Here is a 22370-nt window from a genome sequence, read left to right as displayed (position 1 = left end):
CATTAAGAGTTCTGCTTAAAGGGAATCTGAACTTGTTTTATTTCAGCTCTGATACGGAGCATCTTCTCTGTTATTTTCACACATTTCTCCAGTTTTCATTTTCTGCCAATCAATGCAAATAGAAACCATCTTTTATTTGAAATTTGGGAGAAATGTTGTTGGTCGTTCACTGAATGAAACAAAAACGATCATTTAACCTAAACGCACACCTATAAACAGTCAATTCAGAAAAATGCTCTCTTACTTTTTTCCGCAGCTGTACTTTACATTTAAAGACTTTCTGTTTACAGACTAGTCGCCATATTTCACGCATTCGATATTTTATGTAAATTAATACATATAACGCAGCCTTCTTGATCATTTTGAGTCAAACCTGTCTGAAAACACTGATCATGTGTGCAATTCAGTTTGGTGTTGCTTGTTTATGCAAAAATGAAAAACTTTGTCTGAAATGTAATTTGGCTGATGTTCTCTGAGAGATGCTGCGCTCATATCAGCATACGTGTGTGTGTGTGTTTGTTTGTTCATTTAGTGTGTGCATGCATGTGTGTGTGTGAGAGAGCCTGCTGATGGAGCAGGTGTCGTGTATTTGTGTCCAGACTCCTACAGAACAAGAGAATGTTGTTTTAAAGCCGAGCTCTGGCCGTGTTTCTCACCGCCATCTGTGACCAAACGCTGACCGGCGCTCAAATCCGTCGGTGCCTCACACGCTTCCTTGACCGTCCCTCTCACAGCGACGCTCAAACCCTGTTTGTTTTTTCTCACAGATTCTCAGCGAGAGCTCCCGTTGCGTGCCAGCTCTGGATACGTGTCTGATGAGATCTGGAGAAAAGCCGGTAAGGGCGACGACCCAGATGCACCCTGGGAAACCTGTTTTCTCCTCCCAACACCTGTCTCTCAGTTTGACTGTCATGTTTCTTACCAATCACGCATGAAAACACGCAGTAACTTCACAGCAGACAGAAGATAATCAACACAGTCTCAAATCATTTTGCTTCTTACAACATAATAAACACAACATTTTGAGTTTTGTGGTTACGTGAGCATCATGTGACCTCCGCAGAAGAAGCTGTGAATGAGGTGAAGCGGCAGGCGGTGGATGAGGTCCAGAAGGCCGTGGCCGAGGCCGAGCAGAAAGCTTTTGAGATGATCACAGCCGAGAGAGCCAAGATGGAGAAAACGCTCGCCGATGCTAAAAGAAAAGCCACAGAGGACGCCATACAGGTCATCAATGAGCAGGAGGACTCCAGCGAGGTGAGCGCTCAACTACAGTTGACTTTTATTATTGATTGGTTCTTCTGTTTATATCTCACACAAACACATCTTATGAAAATCATATAATCAAGCATCAGTCAAATAATTGGTGAGTTTATGTTTGAAACAAGACAAAACGTCTGCAAACGAAGTAAGAAATATCAATTAAATTCAAAGAGAAACCGGTTTCTTTTTCTTACATCATTGGCAGATAGTTCGTGTTTTAACCATAAACTCGTCATTTTGATTTGGGATTCAGAAAACAAGGCCTATATCTTGATGTAACCCTCGTGTACATCATCTGAAATATTTTTACATGTTAAGTTGACATTTTTTTACTTTATCAGAATGGAAAAAGAACTTGGTGGCTTTTGTGGCACTGGGTTTGTGAATGAGAATGATTTTTATCTCCTGGTCGCAATAGGAAATGGACAGGAATCGAAAAAGTATAATAATCTAATAATAATGTAAAGTGTAGACCGTGATTATTGTTCAAATATTACATAAAAGCATAAAATTCCCATACATATTTTTACAAAATAAACAAAAATACATTACATTCCTTTCACAAGAAACATAATTAAGATTTGAGGTCTTCTGTCATTTTGAGCTGTAGAAGTATGAGTGTGATCTCTAAATGAGGAGATCGTTCAACAGGAAAACAAAGGCAAAATCCTGTCTGAGAAATGCATTTTTGCAACAATCCATCGCTTGTCTGTTGAACATTAGCTCACGAGGTCTCTCTCTCTCTCTCTCTCTTTCTCAGTGCTGTTGGAACTGCGGTCGTAAGGCCAGCGAGACGTGCAGCGGATGCAACGCGGCGCGTTACTGCGGCTCTTTCTGTCAGCACAAAGACTGGGAGCGCCACCATCTCATCTGCAGCCCGGGTCTTCAGGCTCAGCCCAAATCAATGTCCGCCTTGAGCACCCGGATCCTGTCCAAAGCCCCGGAGAGCAGCCCGCTCCTCAGCCCCTGCCTGGAGAAAACCTCCAGCTCCTCCAGAGCTTCGACACCAGCCACACCTGCGTCCTCCAGCACACCTGACACCAGCGGACACTAGAACACGTACGACACCCGTCTCATGGTCACTTTGGCATCGCGTCACATGACTCAGCGTGCTTGTCTGGTGCAAATCGTCTGGTGTTGTGATCTGTTCTAGCCGCACAAACTGTTGTCTGGTTGTTTCGTGTGTGTGTGTAGGTGTGCATGCTGGTTTCTGCGTCCGTGCGGTTTTCTCTCCATGTAAATACCACATCAGAGCAATATAATAACAGAATACCTATGGGATGAATCACCAAAGCTGTGGATGCTGTGACATGTTTGCTTTAATGCTTATATTTGTTCTAACAATCAGACTTTAGATGAGAAATGACTGAATAACATGATGTTTAATATGTAAATGTGTGTTAATGTGGCTTTCGGATCACAGGGAAGACTTTCCAAAAACACATCAAACCATTTAAAACCACTTCAGGTCCACCAAAAACAACCAGATGTTAGTGACTCTTATGCCAACGCTTCAGTTATCTGCTATCGCTGATATGTATGAACATGTAAAAATCTCAGGAGCATGTCGTATGTTTATAGTTTTATTTTTGTTCCACATTTAGAGTCTAGCGAGAGTACAGTCGTAGTTTCTTTAATGTACACATTGATGTCTACCTTTGTTTCATACGGTACACACTATACGTTGAATTATTTTTTCATGATAAATGCGAGCGAGAGAATCTTTATTTTGTGACTTTCTTTTGTTTCTTTTCAAGAATTCTTCCTGGTATGAAGTAGACGTTTAAAGAATAAACAGAAATGAACATTTTGTGATGGCTTTGAGGGTTGTTTTAGCACAACAAATAACAACATCAACATGGTTTTGGCCAATAAGCATGTCATTATGAAATTATTTATTAAAACATGTTAAGAAAACCCACAACCTGACTTTTTCTGGATCTCCCCATTAGAGTTTATGAATGTCCCATCAATCCAGTATGGGACGGAAAGGTTTTTCGAATTTCTACCACCAGATGGCGCCAGCGCACTGTTTTCCAAATGGATCCTTGACGTTTTTGGCTGTTTAAATCACACAACGCCTGTATTTATAAGACAGTTAAATAATTAGAAAACCATCTGAATACTATGGTTATCGTTCAGCATTATCACAGTATTACCACAGTACCACTTCAGTACTTGTTTATAGTCTCAAGAGATTTGTTCACTTTGTTTGTGTGACATAAGCAATAAACAAAACAAGTTTTTTCTTGATCTTTTCGTAATCACGTTAAAAAAATGATATCAATGAAGTTGTGGAGGATGTGAGATGTGGAAGATTATCTGTTATATTTAATAACTTTCATCTCCACCCACACGCTCGTCACAAACATCTTTTCTATCATTATGACATTTCAAAGTCTGTGTTGAATTCAGTCACGACACTGAACATACAAACAACCAGAACTAAAAATCTCAGACAAAAAAAAATCACTGCACTTGACTGCACTTCCAGCATTTTCTACCCTTTAGGACACATCCATCATACAGATCCATACACTGAAAACTCCTCTTGAGCTTTTAATCATAGAAAATCTCACAAATGTGTCCTTAGAGTTCGAGAAGAGATGTCAACAACGTGTCAAACTGAGCTCAGATTTGCAATCAAAAGTCAATATTATTGAAGATCTCAAAATCAACTCAAACATTTCTCATCAAATTTGCTCAAATCCAGATTATTGTACCTCTACAATCATTCATACATTCTAGTCACAATTCTTTCAATTGTTTCAAGTTTTAAGGAAACATCTGAGACTGAGCTATGACATTATCCTCTGGGTTCATTTATGCAAACCACATCCATATGTGTAGTTAGAAATCGGATCAATACTCTGGATTTGTAAATGTCAAGTTGGAGTTCAAGCACTTTTGTCAGTTGTTCTTTTTGCTCAATCCTCCTCAATTAATAAACGCCACAAACTGAGTTGTGTTTATGGTCTCTTAATAACATGTAACACCTGCCTCCAATAAAACAAACCACATCCTTCAGCCAATGAAATCATTTCATTTAACTCAAAGATCTGCAAAAGAAAGAGAAGACTTTTCTAGAACTACAAACTGTTGAATGCTCCACAATCAGAGCATTTTTATTATGACCGACGTTTTATCTAGATGAACAGTATTTGTGTTTGGATTAGTAAACGTGGGCGTGAAATGAAAAACACAAATACAACAGAACACAATCTTATTTTCACTTTTATTTTCATTCAAAAGACGAAAAGATTTGGTTCAGATGCATAAACAATACAGTGCGATTTTCACACGAATCAAGCAACATGAAGTCAAACTAGTGTCTTATCAGGGTGAAAATAAACACAAGAAGTTTTATCCTTGAAGTCTACTCTAGTCACAGACTGGATTATGTCAGATGTCATTTTCAGAAATGATGTTTGAAATCCTCTGTGACTGACACCAGGCAGCACATCTTCTATTAGCATGCAGCAGTCCTTATGCTATCCACGGATGCTCATATTTGACTCATTATTCACAAGTATATACACAGCCTTGAAGTTTCTTCAGTCAATATTTTACCCAGAGAATTGTTTTATCACTTCATAATGCTTCACTGCATGAAGCAAAAAAATGCTTTGATTTTCTAGACATGCGAGAAATATTACAACCATGCCCGTTAACATCACGGCTGCACAAAAAATTAAAACTGGTTTCTTTTTTTCCCCCATTCAGTTTGATTGTGAATTGGTCACACCATTAGGAAATGGAACTGGAATGACAGGAAGGAATCGAGTGAATCGGAATCCAAGGAAATTCAACAGTCACACAAAAAAAACGAGTTCCACTACACGTAAAATGATTACTTCATTAACTAAAAACAAAAATAAACAGCACAGCCATCAAAACACTCTGACCCACATTGCTTTTGGAAATTTAATTCCCGTCAATCTCTTTGAATTTAATTCCTTTTCAATTCTACTTTTTTCCCACAATTCTGCGCAACCTGAATTCAAACAAAAAGGCATTGTGAGATCCGTTCTGAATGCACGACCCTGTTTAACATGTTAGCCGGTGAAGTCAAATACAGGCAGAACATGATCTATAAAACACGTTTGTGGGCGTTTCTTTACAGTTATTAATTCACATAAGGATCAGTTTTACGGCTCAGATTCAGTGAAGTGATTTTTTGTTGGTGTTAGTTGTTTGTCATGATCCACCAGGATGCTGCGAGAAAGAAAAGAGAAATAATGTGAACGTTCAGGAGGTCAGTGTTTCAGGTTATAACGCCTCAAGGTTTTAAACCGGCTTTAAACAATAACTGGAATAAACTTACCGGGCATCAGCATAGTGGACACAACCTCTGGATCCTCCAGCATGTCTATAATACAACGCTGGAACATCTTACTGCTGTCAGACTGCAGATAACTTCACGAAGACACAACAAAATTAAATCAACAACAACATCATGCAAATCCATGAGAAAATAATGCAACATATATAACAAGATTATACTTAACATTTAGAAAGTTAACATTTATAGAATATGCACTGAATTACATATCTATATTTAAAAAAAGAAAAAATATACCGTATATATATATATTAAATAACATAGAATAAATAATATACAGTATTCTATACATTTCAAAAATAATTTACATTACTTTACATTTAAAGAATAAACTTTACATTTACTTCACATTTTTTATAGTGCTTAGTATGCATGTTTCTACATGACAGTTTCCAGAATACTTCACATGTAAATAACATTCACTCTTGAAAATAAAGATGCTCAAAAGGTTGTTCACAGCGATGCCGTAGATGAACCATTTTTGGTTCCACAAAGAACCATTCAGCCAAAAGTTCTTTGAAGAACCATCTCTTTCTTACTATTTTATAACTTGTTTTCAGATGTTAAAGGTTCTTTATGGAACCAAAAGGTTCTTCTTTTTGAAGCACCTTTTTTAAGAGTGTACTTGCATGCCTTAAAGGGATATTTCACTACCAAATCAAAAATTCCCCATGTTTTACTCCCCCTCAAGGCATCATTAACGCCGACTGCATTATTCTTCCAGAAGAAAACCATATTCAGTTAGGATGCCTCGAGGGGGAGTAAAACATGGGGAACATTTGATTTGGTAGTGAAATATCCCTTTAAATGAAACATTTTCTCAAATAAAGCCAACAGAGGAGATTAGTCGCGCTCTTCTCTTCACCAGCTGTTCCCGGTGGACACGGTGTCTTTTCTCCACAGGAGATAATTATGTGCCGGTTGTTTTATTCACAACATTGCAAGCTCTGATTTACATTGATTTATTTCATCATCTTTCTAGATCGGTGTGTATCGCAGAAGCAGGACAGCGTCTGTGTTTGTTTGTGAAGTTTGTGCTATGAGATGAGCCATCTGCTAATCTGAGATGTCTTGTTAGACGCTCGACAATCTGGCAGGAAAACACAGCGACGCACGCACGCACACACACACACACGCACACACGCACGCACGCACACACACACACGCACGCACGCACACACGCACACACACACACACACACACTTCTGCTGTTCTTAAGGGCTTATCATGAGGAATCATGGTATGTTTTTAACGGCAGTGTTGTGTCAGTAAAATAAGTGTCTCTCCGTGAAATCACAGCAGGAGCTAAAAACACACACACCTCATCCAGGAGATACGGTCCTGCCAAAACTCATAGATGATGTAACAGCTTTTCTCTGGCAGCTTCTGAATAGATACACTGAATGAAAGAGCGAGAGAGAGAGAGGGTCAATGCGAAGGTCATATATGCATAATATTTCAGCCTGAAACTCTTATTATATCGTGGTTTCATGAGTCACGTCATCATCTCTCATCTGAGTGCATGACAGTGTCGTTCTCACTGTAGATTGTCATTTTGATTGGAGGTGGAATCGCCGTAACCCTTCAAGGCCTTCTGAAACTCTTCTAGATCGTTCTCTAGAACCGTCATCTGCCTCTGAACCAGCAGAATGTTCTAGAGAAAACACACAAAAAGAGGAAAGAAACAGAAGAACGGTTTCGACGGATGGTAAAGGAACGAGGCTTACAGATTTGTACGTGCTGGCCAGTGGATCTTCTCTCAAAGGCTCCAACTTTGGACTCTAGAGAAGGAAATATAAAAAACGTGTCAAATATCTGTTGTTTCAGAGCGAAGGGCTTCTCATCGCATACATGTGACATTATGTGTGGGTGGAGATTCATGTTTTACATGGTTGTACAGTTAAAAAAAAGTGAAACAAGGAATGACGTATAAATGATAATAACAACAATAACAAAAGCAATGTGTTTGTGTATATAGACCGCTTTGCACACAACGCTGGTCCACAAGAACGTCCTGTTACACAAACGCTTGAACAAAATACAACCAACACATTTATTGATTTATTGGGATAAACACCGAATTTGAACAATGACAGATTCAATAATAACATGTACAATCCAACACAAAATGTTCTTATAAAATTTGTTTAAACATTCTAAATGATGTAACAGACCAAATTTCAGCAGGTAGATTATTTTATAATATATATGATATATTATACATGAAAGCTCTTTTACCCATTATTTTCTTAACACGTTTACACCAAAAAGCAAATCTGAACAGAATCTCTAACTTCGTAATTTGAAGAATAAGGTACAAAATTTTTTGCATTAAATAATCAGGGTAATTCAAATAAATACACTTAAAAATCAAAATATCTTTAAGATTTCATAAATGCATAAGATCACATAAAATCGTGTGAAGCGGTCTAAAGAAGTATTCTGGCATGCAAAAGCTTTTTGGTGGAAAATGAGTCACGAGATGAGAAAACAATGGGTTGGATCTTCAAAAAGCCAATGAGAAAATCCGTTTGACACTCTGGCGAGTTAAGGTTTGCCTTATTTACACAAATGATATAAACCAAGATGACGAAAGCAATAACGAAAGTAATACTATCACAAATGTTGACATAAATATAAATAAAGAGATGCTGGAGATCAAAGGGATGACGGATAGATGAATGAGATGATGAGATCACCTGGCCCTCCAGCTTGTCGATGAGTTGTTGAAGTCTGTTGATTTGAGAACACCAGTGTTCATCTGTATCTACAGTAACACCTGAAACACACAATCACACACAATCACTGAACACAACCTGTACGCAGCACGTGTGAGTGTGTGTGTGAGCGCGTGTGGTACCTGTGGTGAGAATGCCCGAGTACGGGTCAGTGGGAGACAGACACATGTTCTTCTGCACTCGACGGCCACATCTTCTGTTGTTCTTCTGCATCGCCACCAGATGATCCACGACTTTAACCTCCACCCTACAGATGGGAATATATTCACGAAAACCTTCTCTTACAGCAACTAGGACATTTTCACAAAAGAAGGCTTTCCTCTACGGCATTCAGATTTGTTTTCTGCCAAAAATTCACACACAAGGGAAACGTGAAAAGCCATTAGTCCTGAGAGAGAGAGAACAGAATGCTTGTCACGTATGGAGCGGTTAATAGCGAACAAAAGCATGTGGAAACATTTTCACAGTTGTGTCACATTAAAAGCTCCAGTGAGAATAACAGCAGATGAAGAAACACAATAACACACAATGCAGCACATCTGTGAGGTTAAATAAAGCTCTGATGTGAGTGCGCGTGTGTAAGAAAGTGTGTAGGTCAAAACTGTGTGAGTGTGAGAGATTGTGTATGTGCGTGTGTGTAGGTAAGAAAGTGTGTGTGTTTGGGTGTGAGTGTGTATCTGTGTGTGGGCACGGGTGAAAGTTTGTGTGTACGTGTGTGTGTGTGTGTGTGTGTGTGTGTGTGTGTGTGTAAGAAACCGTATGTGAGAGTGTTTGTGTGACAGAGTGAGTGTGTGTGTATGTGTGATATGTGTGTGTTTGTGTACATGTGGGATAGATTGTGTGTATGTGTTTATGAAAGTATGTGTGTGTGTGTGTAAGAAACTAGTGTGTTTGTGTGTGCGTGAGAGATTGTGTGTGTTTATGAAAGTATGTGTGTGTGTGTGTGTGCGAATGTGTGTGTGTGTGAATGAGAGTGTGTGTGAGAGAGAGAGAGAGATGGTGTGAGACTCACGGGCTGGTGCTGCTTTGTGCCTCCACAGCCTCCATGGCACATTGCAGTGACATCTGGAGAGACAACAACTGACTAGATGTCTCACGCAACATGAAACGGGTCACAAACTGACCCAGAACCGACGATTCTTGATACTCCTGCAGCGAGAGAGCGAGAGAGAGAGATGTATATATAGATATTCTTTTTATCTTCATCTGTATTCGTGCAGAATGTTTATATTTAATTTTCCTGTGGTTTGGCAATATAAAGTTTGTTTTATAATGCCAATAAAGCTTCTTTGAATATTGGATGTTGAGAGAGAGAGAGATGATCACACCGAATCCTGTCACAGTTCCTATAATCCTTCTCAATAGAAATGTCTTGAAGTAAACCTGACCTACACAATGAACCCGTTCACTGGATTTACTGCGAAAACATCGGTAAGCAACATCAAGACTCACTTTCTCCTACACAAACACAGAGCGGTCATGATCTCAGAATCTTCTCATGTGTTGCTCAAGGCTTCTGTAAGTGAAACTCTCTCTTCCGTTCGACTCTTTCTGCTCAGTTTGATGGAACAGAGCTTTACCTCTTTGGTCTTGTCCATTGCCTTTAGAACGGCCACGTTGAGCTTCTCTAACGCAGACAGAACATCCAGATATTCCCCAAGATGCTGAGAAAAGTAATCTGAAAACAATATATTCATGTCATGTACAGTACGCAAGAGCGAACGAACGCTTCTTAAAGAAAATGCATGCTTCTGAGGTGACAATACCCACAATGCCCTGCACTACAGAAGAGTCACGTTGTTATATTTTAAGATACTTACTAAAAACTCCAATTAAAGTGATCAGCATTTTTATCCTTTACTCAAACGACCTATTCTGCATCCTAATACTACACACTATACTGTTTTCTGTTTTCTTGTCCATATTGGCATTCAAATGAATTATTATCATCACACCCACCTGAGAGTTTGCCTGTATCGAGGTTACTGGGAAAAACCGAGAAAAGAGAATCAAATGTTAAGGAAGTGTTAATTGAATGAGAGTCATGAGTGCGGAGGATGTTCACAGCCGGATTCCTCTCATTGTGTGAATATCTCAGAGATGAAACGCCACATATAATGATCTCGCTAATGGAGTAAAACAAGACTAACACCAATAGACTAGAACTTATTCAAGGATTGTTTTTTTTTACATTTTTAGTTTTCATTAGATACAGTGATAATTTCCCCTTTAAAAATCCCAATAAGTTCTGCCAACAGTGTGAACATTATTATGAGACAGAGGTCTGTAAATCCACAGACGGGCTGAATGTTTACATTTGTTTCCAATGCATTCTGCACATGAGACAGATCCTTTGTTACAGACTTAAACACTCGACTTGAAAAAAATGTCTGTGTGAAACAGCCCTGCAATGCGGTTCTTTTTCAAGTCAAATTTGCGTCTTTGTTCTGTCGACGCAGCGGCTTCCCGTAACACTGTCTTCAATGCTTTGAATCAGTCGCCTCGGGTATTACTTTCATCCTGCTGCGAGCGGACGTTCGGCTGCTTATCCGTTCATGCGCGAAAAAGACGCACGTTCCTCTGAAAGGCAACTCATTAGGGAAGGAAAATGTAAGGTTGCCACGGATACAGGTCACATTAATCGAAAGTCTGAACTGCTTTGCTTTAGCAGCCGGTTTATGTGAGGAATTATGCAAATCAGGTTACGAAACAAACACGCCCACAACATTTACTCCCAGAACTTCTCGTCTTGCAGAGGTCACATCTAACTTTATTGAGACTGTACAGCATCACTGCGATCGTCTGTGACCCCGATGTCTACATTTGATAACATTTAACGTTAATTCTGCGGATTTCTACGAATAGTGCATCTAGACTTTAACTGAAAGCAAGTGTAAACAAACAAACTGATCTTACGAAAATTCGAAACTATTTTACGAGATGGCTTATTCGAACGAATTCATACGATTACTTGAAAAAAAATGCTATACTGAAGCCCCACCCCTAAACCTAACATCACTGCCGCGAAAGCAAATCGCACTAAATGTACGAATTCACACAAATTAGCCAAAATGAGTCACATCGTAATATAGTTACGTTGTGGCCGTCAGATTGTGTTGCGGTAAAACATGCGACGAGAAGCAAGCACGTCTTTAAGTGTCTTGATATCTTTTCAATGCAATCAATAAATCAAATACAGCATTCTGTTCGGCTGTGATTTTTGACCGATCTTCATAGTGCTTGCTGCTGGAATCTTATAGCATTGCATCTGGTTAGGACACTGTTGATTTAAAAGGTATTTGGCACATTGCTAGTAAACAGGTCTGTGGTTGGTTAGAGAATAAGACGCAGGTGTTTGGCTCAACGGATGGCTTCGTAATTCAGAATTTTACTTTGTTTGGCGTCCATCGATGGAGTAGAAAAGTTCTCGCAGCTCATCGGTGGTTAAAATCCCATCTGCGAAGTAAGCTTTAAACTCCTCGAAGGACAGTTTCCCATCATCTGTGAGACAGAAGAGAGATACAGAGAATGAGTCACACATCTGAGGGGAACGCTGTCTGTCACATCATCTACAGTCGGCATAAAGGATTCTTCTGACAACAACCAACCTAAGACCATACACCACCTGACTGAAGGGGAAAACAGATTATTTCCAGTGTTGGGTGTGTAACTAGTTACTAAGTAATTAGTTACTGTAATTTAATTACTTTCCCCTTGAAAAAGTAAAGTAAGGGATTACTCTTATTTTTTCTGTAATTTAATTAGTTACTTTTGATGTAATTAAACTAAATACTGTGTGTAATATATGTGTGTGCAATAGTGGAATTGACATCAAAATTGAAAGTCTAACTTTAAAATCTGTGCTTTAATGTATAATTCTCACATTTGTAATACTTTGGTCAGTTAATAAGAGTACTTTATGTAGTTTAATATTATTTATTTGAATGAATTAAAAGAGCCGTTTCATGCCTATCCTTGAATCACTTAACTCATCAAGGTTGATGTAGGATATAGAAAGTAATTAGTAATAAGTAATTAAATACTTTTTGGAGGGAGTAGTTTTTACAGTAATCTAATTACACTATTGAATATGTAATTAGTAACTAGTAATTAATTACTTTTTGAGAGTAACTTACCCAACACTGATTATTTCAAAGACAGAAAAGCAGAATTTACATCACTGTTCATGGGTATACAGTATGGGTGTAACGATACATGCAAGCCCACAATTCAATACAACACACAATACTCAGTTTAAAACACAATAGCATCATGATATTTTAAACATTAATTTGAATAGCTTTTTATAGGATTGACAACATTCAAGGTTTAGTTGAACTTTCTGTATGACAATGAATAAAGATTGAATTCAGTAGGTATGTCACTTAAAAAACGACGAAAATGAAGAAATTAAGAGAGAATTTCGCCCTAAACCGGAAGTTGCGATCGTTTTCACTTCTGTATTTTGACGCATTTCCGAGTGAAATGGAATTTCGAATGAGAAAAACAGTGGGCGTGGCTTTTGTCTTTCTCTTCGATTTGATTGGATGTATAAAAACCGCCGTTGCATTTTGAAATGGATGCCCGTGCTGTCTAACATACGTCAACTAAGATGGATAGACGGAAGTGCATTTTCAGATTTTAACTGAAGATTATGAGGGCACATGAATTTTAAAAAGGAATGACCCACATTGATCAACTATTCACAATAAACGCTTGCGGAATTTCATAAAAAAGGGCATTGTCATTTTTAATTTCACTGGGACTTTAAAACAGTGAAAAATAAAACGTGCATGATGATGTATGTGTTGGCAGCTTAACGAATAGGATCAAACAGACGTGATATCGTACAAATATTGACAAAGCTCTAAAACACGTACCATCATTTTTTGATATATTGTGCCATGGCATATTACTACACCCCCGTATATGGTTTAATAAACAAAACTCAGAATCTTCTTCAAAGATCTGTAAATTTTGGTAAATCTATTTTTCTATCTCAAGCCCTCTTAAAACCAAACTCAGACCCTTTAGACACATTATAGTTTACTGCTAGACTAATAAGAAGCATGAATAAAAGCATTTCTGAATATAGCGAGATGACACTGTGTTTATCTCAACTTTAGTCTTCACAGCGCACAGAAACACAAACACCTGCTGAAGTGTTTTACTCAGAACAAACGTCGTAGATCAACCTTAATGCACGAACCACCATCTGCCGTCCGGGTTTTATTATTAGGTAGAGCTGAGACGCTGTCATCCATCAGGCGTCCAACCAGATAAAGGAAATATATACGACAGTAACTCGATCAAATTACTGACGGGACTCCTTCTCCTCCATCGCTCAGATCAGGGTCGACACCGGTGCTTTGGCTTTTTGGTATTTTAAAATGAAATAGAACAAATGTTCCTGTAGTTCATGGTGTAAGTTAGCACATCGTGGGTTTGAGTCCAGGTGAAAATGTACAGATCAAATGCACTTTGGATAAAACACGTTTGCCGACGTGCATTCTGTAAATGAAACATGATTTGACACGTTCAGCTGGAATTTGACATAGAATACGTGTGGCATTACACTTAGTCATGACACCGCATCAGATCATCAGTGTGAGATATAGCTCAGAGAGAAACATCTGCGTCATCTGCAGTCATTTATAACTGTGTGTGTGAGCTCCTGTGATATTGAAACAGACCAAATCAATCCCAGAGAGATTGCACAACGCGCGAGTGTGTCTCAGGGCGAGAGATCAGAGATCAGACGAGACGGTTTCATTTGGTTCACAGTTCAGTACTCTTCAACAAGAGCTACAGTAAAAAGAAATCAATAAAACAGAAATGACAAACTAGACATCAATTTGATCTAGAACTCATCCAATTAAGGTTCATTAATAATGATATAGACAGTAAGTACACTATTAAAATGAACAACACTTTTATACAATTTAATCCTCTTAGTTCATGTTTATTTCCTAAAACACTTTTCAATGAACTAACTTTCTTCAGAGTAACACAAAAGAAGATATTCCGAGAAATGTCTCAGTGGTTTTGTGTTCATACTAGTCAATGGGGTTCAGTGTTGTTCGGCTATCAACGTTCCTCAAAATATCTACTTTTGTGTTCCGATGAAGAAAAAAACTCATATAGGTTTGAAATTAAATGAGGGTGAATAAATGATGAAAGATTTCTCATTTTTGGGTGACCTATCGCTTTAAAAACAGATTTGTTAGTTCATGTTAGCTAATGCGTTGATTTTATTGTTTCTGTACTATTCTGTATGAACCCTAATTGTTTATCATAAATATAAATTATATTCGTTTTTATTCAACGGGTAAACAGAATAAAAACTAAACTTTGTTTATTTTCCTTTTTTTCGCTAGTCTTCTGAGGTCATACGATATTTTTGTTTGAGGTAAGGTAACCGATCATTTTAGACGAAAACATTCTTACAAAAAAACAAGGCAGCATGGCTTGTATCTGGTTTGTTTTTTGTCTTCCATGAATTTGTGAACATGGATGCATTTTTCATGCTCTCGACAGTTCTAGGTCAAAGTTTTCTATGAGTGATATCTACACCACAGCTTTAGGCGGTCTGACAGGAGCTCTTCTGCGGTTAATGGACATTCTGGAGGAGAAAGGTCTAGATATCAGGAGGGTTTTATCTCCTCCACCGCTCGGCCTTATTCAGACTCAAACTAATGTGCTTTTCTGTCTCTCCAGAACATCTAACCCACCAACCCGAGATTCAACGCTAAAAAACAGATCCCATCATTCCACGCTCCTTCATCACAGCGTCATCAAGCTACGGCATTGATGTTGTTATTTGATCGTGCGCCCTCTAGCGGCGATTTTTACAAACTGCACCTTTAAGGGTGAAGTTTTTCGAAATTGAGATGTATACATCATCTGAAAGCTGAATAAATACGCTTTCCATTGAAGCGTGGTTTGCTAGGATAGGACGATATTTGGCCAAGATTTACCTATTAGAAAATTTGGAATCTGAGGGTGCAAAATATATATATAAAATCGTCCAAATGCAGTCCTTAGCATAGCATATTACTCACAAAAATAAAGTTTTGACGTGTTTACAGTAGATCTTCATGGAACATGATCTTCACTTAATATCCTAAGGATTTTTGGCATAAAAGAAAAATCAATCATTTTGACCCATACAATGTATTTTTGGCTATTTCTAAAAATGTTCCCGTGCTACTTAAGACTGGTTTTGTCGAGATATTTTGATGAGAAATGTTTGAGTTCATATTGAGATCTTCAAAAATATTGACTTTTGATTGCACAAATCTGAGCTCAGTTTCAGACATTGTTGACGTCTCTTCTAAAACTCTAATGACACACACACGTGTGAGATTTCTTGCATTTTTTCTCAGGAGAAACGCAGACGAGACACAAAAGTTTCCATTTGCATCCATTCACTCTCATTCAAGTCTAGGAGAAATAAATGAGATACTAAAGAGACACAACTACAGTCTTGATTCATTTTATAGCTTCATTTGCTTCTGTATTCACTCTCTTGAGCAATTTAGGAGAAACATCTGAGACTAAGTTAATACCTAAAATTTGAGCAATAACATTTTCTTCTGGGTGTAAAACAGTTTGATCCGAGCATTTGCGAGCTCTGTTCGAGTTTATAAATCTCAAGACAACAAACAAATAACTATTTCTGGTAGTGATAAGAAAACCCCACCGCATAATTATGTAAGGTTATCAATCATAATGTTGGGAAAATAACATTTTCTTCGAGCTTTTCTCGATATTCAATCACTGTTTCTCTCTTCTGAACGCTCTCGCCTTTATTTCTCTTCTCTCATCCGAGAACTGCTAACTGGAGAGCCGGAGCTGTCAGATTGAGTCGACAGATGCAACATGAGCAGACAAACATTCAGAAGCACGATCCAATCTGTCTGTCCGTGTGAGCGGCCAGAAGAACGAGAACGCGGCGAGAGAGATGCCATTAAAAGAGATTGAAGAAATCAGAAAGACGAGGAGAAACTGGGTAAAGAAACGGACGAATGCAGAGACAAGCGGAGAGGACAGTCTGTTCTCTCTCAGGTGTTTTTCAATCACAGCCTCCTACATTATTATCTGTCCTCCGTGTGCGGGCAGCTTGAGTATTTCTGGCCCTGCCGAAGGGGGCGTCAGATTCACTTGACGAGATGTTTGTCGAGTGATTGGCCGGAAGTGAGACAGATTGTGAAGTGCCCTTCTTTCAGGCGACACGGTTCGGTTATGTAACGTTAAGGCAGGGTGATGGAGACTAGAGGAGGAAACCACAACCAGATCTGTCTGCTTGAGAGACACGGACATCTGAATAGTTCGCTGAGATTTACAGAGAAAAATCACAGAAATCTCTTTAATATCACATTTATTTCTCCTAGACATGAATGAGATTAAAGTCCCCGTGAACCGGAAGTTGCGATCGTTTTTACTTGACACATTTCCGAGTGTAAAGGAATTTCAAAGGAGAAAATGAGTGGGCGTGGCTTGCGTTTTTCACTGCGAATTGATCGGATGTGTAAAAACAGCAGTTGCATTGATTTTGAAATGAAACTGGCAGCAGACTGACACTTGAAGGGGAGGAGTTAACGGATGCTCCGCCCAAGCCATCAAGTTTACGTCATTTCAGATGGATAGTCATTTCAGGGCGGAAGTGCATTTTCAGATTTTAACTGAAGATTATGAGGGTACATGAATTTTAAAAAGAAAATCACCCACATTGATAAGCTATTAACTATAAACGCTGCAACATTTCATGAAAAAATACGAATAGTCATTTTTAATTTCACTGGGACTTTAAATGAAGACCAAATGGAAACTTTTGCTGAAGTCAAAGTCTCATCTGAGTCTCAGATATTTCTCCTGAGAGAGAGAGTCAGAAATCTCACAAATGTCTCTGTCACTAGAGTTTGAGAAGAGATGTCAACAAGGTCTCAAATTGATCTCAGATTGGTCTCGTCTGCAATCAAAAGTCGATATTATTGATCTCAATATGAACCGAAACATTTCTCATCAAATCCAGATGATTTGACCTTTACAACCTACATTCATTTGACATCTCCAGACTCTTCATGTGTTTCAACAATCACTCTCATCTGTTTCTCCTTTTATTTCTCCTGACCAATTTTGAGAGAAACATCCGAGACTATAAATGAAACGCAACTGAGAACTCCACGGAATCTCCTGAGCTATGAAAGAGCAGATCTGGGTTAGCGTGAGGCAGGACCGGACGGCTTTTACTCGTCTTCAGATCTTTAAATAATTTCCATTCAAGTCACCGAGCCCAGAATCCTCACTAGAGAGATGAACCTCAAAGCTCAACTTAGTCTCAAGGGGAGATCAACTCACAAAACTCTGCTTTATTTGCATATTTTCTAACTCAATGATCTACTTAGCAGCTTCGCTCTACATTGACTCCACACCAGGGATACTTCACGGTCTGTCCGATATACAATTTACACATAAAAAACAACATAAACCACATTTTTTGAAGAACATGAGTGATGCCTGCCAATGAGAATGCTTAGGTTGGTAGTGCTCGGTTGCTAGGTGGTTGCTAGGGTGTGAACTTGGCAGTGTGATACTGCAGATACTGTAGCTTCATCTTGGCACACTACTGTGACGTTTCTCATTTTATAGACACTTTGGATAAAAGCATCTGCTAATTTGCTAAGTGTACATGTGCCGGTCGGTCACTAGGGTGAGCTGGGTGGTTGCCAAGGTGTTTGTTCAAATCCCTAAACCCTGAGATTTAGCGATAGTAACACTGTTGCTTTGTCTTTCACGGTATATCTCTTGACTGCTCTACATCTGTATTTTCTCTGCACTCATCCGTCGTCAGGTCTGATGAAAGTGTGACTAAAGTGGCAAGAAGGTAATTGTCATTTTGAACAAATGGTAATGACCTCTGAAGCGCTGCGCTGTCCCGGAGACGAGCTCTCTTCTGTCTTTTGTTTGGACAGCACATCATTTCTCTTCCTTTTTTGCACAGATTTATCATCGGGTGGCTGTTTGCATAAAGATCTTCTTAAAGATAAAGATATTCAGCATTCGTACAAAAAACTTTATTCCTCAGATTGTAAAATACAAGTTAATTGTATAGTAAGACAACTCACAGAATGGGAAAAAAACGACAGATAAGAAGATCTTTTTAATATCTCATCTGTTTCTCTTAGACAGCAATGAGATTAAATCGTGAGCAATTTTCATGGTAGCAATTTTCTCTCACCTTAAGAAAAGATCTCAGTAATCTTACGCTCTTAAAAATAAAGGTGCTTCACGATGCCAAAGAAGAACCTTTTTTGTCTAAATGGTTCCATGAAAAAAGGCTCTTCAGATTATGAAAAGGTAAGAAAGAGATGAATGGCTGAAAGGTTCTTTGTGGAACCAAAAATGGTTCTTCTATGGCATCGCTGTGAACAACCTTTCAAGCACCTTTATTTTAAGAGTGCACATGTATCCCAAAATCTGTGCTCCGATTTGCAGACTCTTCTGCTATTAAAATGAACTCAAATATTTATCCTCAAATTCTTCCAAGACAAAGTAACGTGTGCTAAAATTCACAAATAAAGTTGAAAATTAAATCAAATCTAACTGAGAATTCAATTACACTCTTAAAAATAAAGGTGATTAAAAGGTCTTTAAAGAACCATCTCTTTCTCACTTATCTATAATCTGAAGAACCTTTTTTTGCCAGAGAGAACCTTTTGTGAAACAGAACGGTTCTTCAGATGTTAAAGGTTCTTTATGGAACCAAAAGGTTCTTCTATGGCATCAAAGAACATTTGGAAGTGTACATGAGTCATAAAAGATCAAATAAAAACCTCTGGGTTTCATTTGATTATTTTTCAAACCTTTTGTTCAACCAGCTTGGCAAAATAAACCAAATTTTAAAAATGGCGAACAAGAAAATTGTTGTTTTGTAAATTCTAAATTACACTAGAAAGTGCACATGGTATACTGTAAATAAAAAATACTTTAGCGTTTCAGACTCACCATTCTTGTCAGCCCGACGGAAAATCTGTAAAGACAAAAAAAGAAAAAGAGTGATTTTCCAGATTATTAACACGAGTCGTTAGTGTATCGATACTGAATCTCATAATGAAATGACGGAAGCATCAACGCGACAGCCTAACTGAAATTATTTTATAATGCCTGTTACACAAAAACAATACAATTTCAATTTTTTGTTTCACGTTTCAATTTTTTATTAGGTCCATTTTTAAGGACAACGTTTCAGTTCTACAATAAATGATGATGGTTTTGCGTTGATGTAAACTTCCTGAAGCCAACTCAAATGAGACACATCGACTCTCTCTCTCTCTGGGTCATCTAAATGAAAAATGTTGCTATATTCTCACGGGCATTTCACGCTGTTATCCGTCAGAGTTACTCAAGCGGTTTGCCTCTAGCACTCGCATATCTCATCGTGAAAGTTCGAGAATTAAACTCGCTCATCTGAGACTGAAGGTGAGAACGTTTTGCCGAGCAGGACTAGGTGTTGATAAACGCATCATCCGGCGGGCAAACATGACCGTTCACACCTGGTCAGGGTCAACAACCATTGAGTTCTCAAGTTCTTCCAGCCTTTTCATTCTCAGGAGCTGAGATGTGCAAAACGTCACACTCTCAACATCAGACGCTCGCTGGGTTTTCCGAACGACTTCAAATCTCGTAATGTTGTTTGTTGACACGTCACTGCGTCGCAAAAGAAAACAAATCTGCAGGTTGTAAAGGCGCATGAATTGATTTTTAGCATGTGCGCTGCCATCTCAAACACACTAGGTTGCACAATGACAATGTCACTCAGACACCCGGACGCATGCAAACCGCAAACATCCAACCATCTGATCCCGACAGATTCATTCATTAAACCTGTCTAAAACATGGATATTTATTCGTCGTTAAACTCTATATTACTCAATACACTTTGCAAAAGCCAGATGTGCCAAAAGATAAGTGTAGGATCATGTATCATTAACAAAGTCCTTTAAAGGTCATCCAGGATTCAAGCCGAGAGATCATCTCCAATGGCTCTCCGGCAGGTGTTGAGCCAGCGGGGAGACAAGGGTCCTACGGCTCCCGTCACAAGAAAGAGATCCTGACAGCAAATAGAAGTGAGAAAGAGAACGAGCGGATGCTTTTCAAAGCACAATATGAGCCGAGTCATGGTTTATAAATAAATAGGCCTGTCAGCTTCTTAGTTCATCGAAATCTCTTTCTCCGTCAGTGGGCACAGTTTAAGCATCTGTAAGTGCTTCAACTGTGGGATAGAAAGATTTGCTCTTTTCAGGCGGTTTTAGATAGAGACCCTGGAAAGACGATTAGCGATTAGCGCGTGCGGAGAAGAGAAAAAACAACAGTAGCAGTAGCAGCTTCAGGCTAAAGATACAAAACACAATTTTGTGTTTATTGCATCTCTCTATTTGACATGCCAAGCTGTTATTTTCCGAACTGAAAAAACAGGTCTACGTTTCGTGAAATGACATTCGCCATCCATTTCACCGTCACATTGCATTTCTGAGCACAGCAGAATCTCGACAGGATAAAATCAAACGTGGAACCACCACAAGCCACTTTCTGCGGAGACGTGATGGCTGAAGGTCATGTTCACTCCACACGTCACACTGACAACACTCATTTATTTAAGATCAATGCCATGAGGATTATATTATAGCTAGAATTAAACTACTGTGTTAACGCTATGCATAAATAGCGCTTGGCATTGTATTTTGGCTATTCTGTATCGATCGTTCATGTGCATTAGGAAAGTAAATAGGATCCATTTTTTAGACTTTCAAGAGTCCCAGAAGACAAGGACACGCACGCACGCACGCACGCACGCACGCACGCACCCACGCACGCACGCACGCACGCACGCACACACACACACACACACGCACGCACGCACGCACACACACACACACACACATGACTGCTGCTGTCAGACCCTTCATGTGAGCTTACTGAACCCCGCTGAGAGAACTTCTGCAACTTCTTATCTCCTAACACTTACATTCAACACACATCAACATGGTTTCATTCAATCAGAGTAGGAACAATTACTTTATCGTTTTTCTTTTGTTCTGTTGAACACAAAAGAAGACATTTTGAAGAATGTAGGACAGCAAACAGTTCTGGGGCACTTTTGACTACCATTGTTTTTTTCCTACTATGGGAGTCAATGGGTGTTGAGATCTGTTTGGTTATAAGCATTCTTCCAAATATCTTTCTCTGTGTTCATCAGAACAAAGACATTTATACACATTTGGAACAACTCAAAGGTGAGGAAATGATGACAGAATTTAAATTTTTTGGGTGAAGTATCCCTTTAAGAGTTATAACAGTACAGGGCAGTATTTTCGTTAGCCTACATTTCATCATAGTATCAGGTCTATTTGTGCGTTTATATACTTAAATGTAAGTCCTGTAGAAGATCAAAAACCAAAAACAAAGCACAGTGCAAGTAGTATTTCTCCCCAGTTTTGCCACCCTATAAGCTCCAAATTCCTATGGATAAATGCTTTATATTGCATAACCTTCTGAAGACTAGACATTGCACATATGAACATCCAACATCTCTGCCCTTTATTCACTGTAAATAACCAGGGTTCAAGGTGAATATTGACACTGTGACCTATGAGTCGGCCGAATGGAAGGGATACTCACGTCGTGAAAGATGGACAGCCCGTGAGCCGCATCCTGCATCTGGTGCTGATGCTGCGTGGAGCGCAGATGCTCGCGCTTCGCCGACTGCAGACACATCGTGATCATCTCAGTGCACGCCAACATCTTCAAATGACCTCTTCGACACTTTTATATGAAGATATATGCAGACGTTTCACAAAATGAGAGCGATGCAGGTGTCTGAATGAGATGGTGTAAAAGCGAATGCAGCAGCAATCCTCTGCGCTGTGGAATAGTGAATCGATCTTTTCATTGAATCGTTTGTGGTGCGATTGAATCGCGTAACGATTCGGAAGAACTGATTCATAGAGAATCGCCGATTCACTGGATTT

The 22370-nt window shown here is 38.9% G+C and overlaps 2 protein-coding genes across 2 annotated transcripts in view; one reads left to right on the top strand and one right to left on the bottom strand.

Moving 5' to 3' along the window:
- The window catches only part of cbfa2t2 (CBFA2/RUNX1 partner transcriptional co-repressor 2), a 29858-nt gene extending 26344 nt beyond the window's left edge, over positions 1-3514 (top strand). The window contains 3 exon segments of the mRNA XM_057338427.1: positions 768-836; positions 1064-1254; positions 2021-3514. Of these exon segments, the coding sequence (XP_057194410.1) occupies positions 768-836; positions 1064-1254; positions 2021-2314 (554 nt within the window). The 3' untranslated portion in view covers positions 2315-3514.
- Positions 3515-4476: 962 nt separating this feature from the next.
- Positions 4477-22306, bottom strand: necab3 (N-terminal EF-hand calcium binding protein 3). The gene is made up of 13 exons (XM_057338863.1): positions 22021-22306; positions 19348-19372; positions 11733-11841; positions 10300-10325; positions 9921-10018; positions 9353-9489; positions 8463-8587; positions 8302-8381; positions 7330-7383; positions 7144-7256; positions 6924-7001; positions 5585-5676; positions 4477-5475 (listed from the first exon to the last, which is right to left on the bottom strand). Exons 1-13 carry the CDS (start codon positions 22141-22143, stop codon positions 5447-5449), a joined length of 1089 nt encoding a protein of 362 aa, XP_057194846.1. The 5' UTR covers positions 22144-22306; the 3' UTR covers positions 4477-5446.
- Between the last annotated feature and the right edge of the window lie 64 nt (positions 22307-22370).

Source organism: Triplophysa rosa, linkage group LG7 (genome assembly GCF_024868665.1).
Source record: "Triplophysa rosa linkage group LG7, Trosa_1v2, whole genome shotgun sequence".
Classification (NCBI taxonomy): domain Eukaryota; kingdom Metazoa; phylum Chordata; class Actinopteri; order Cypriniformes; family Nemacheilidae; genus Triplophysa; species Triplophysa rosa.
Note: the sequence above shows the minus strand (reverse complement) of the source record. Positions and strands in the feature narration are given on the sequence as shown.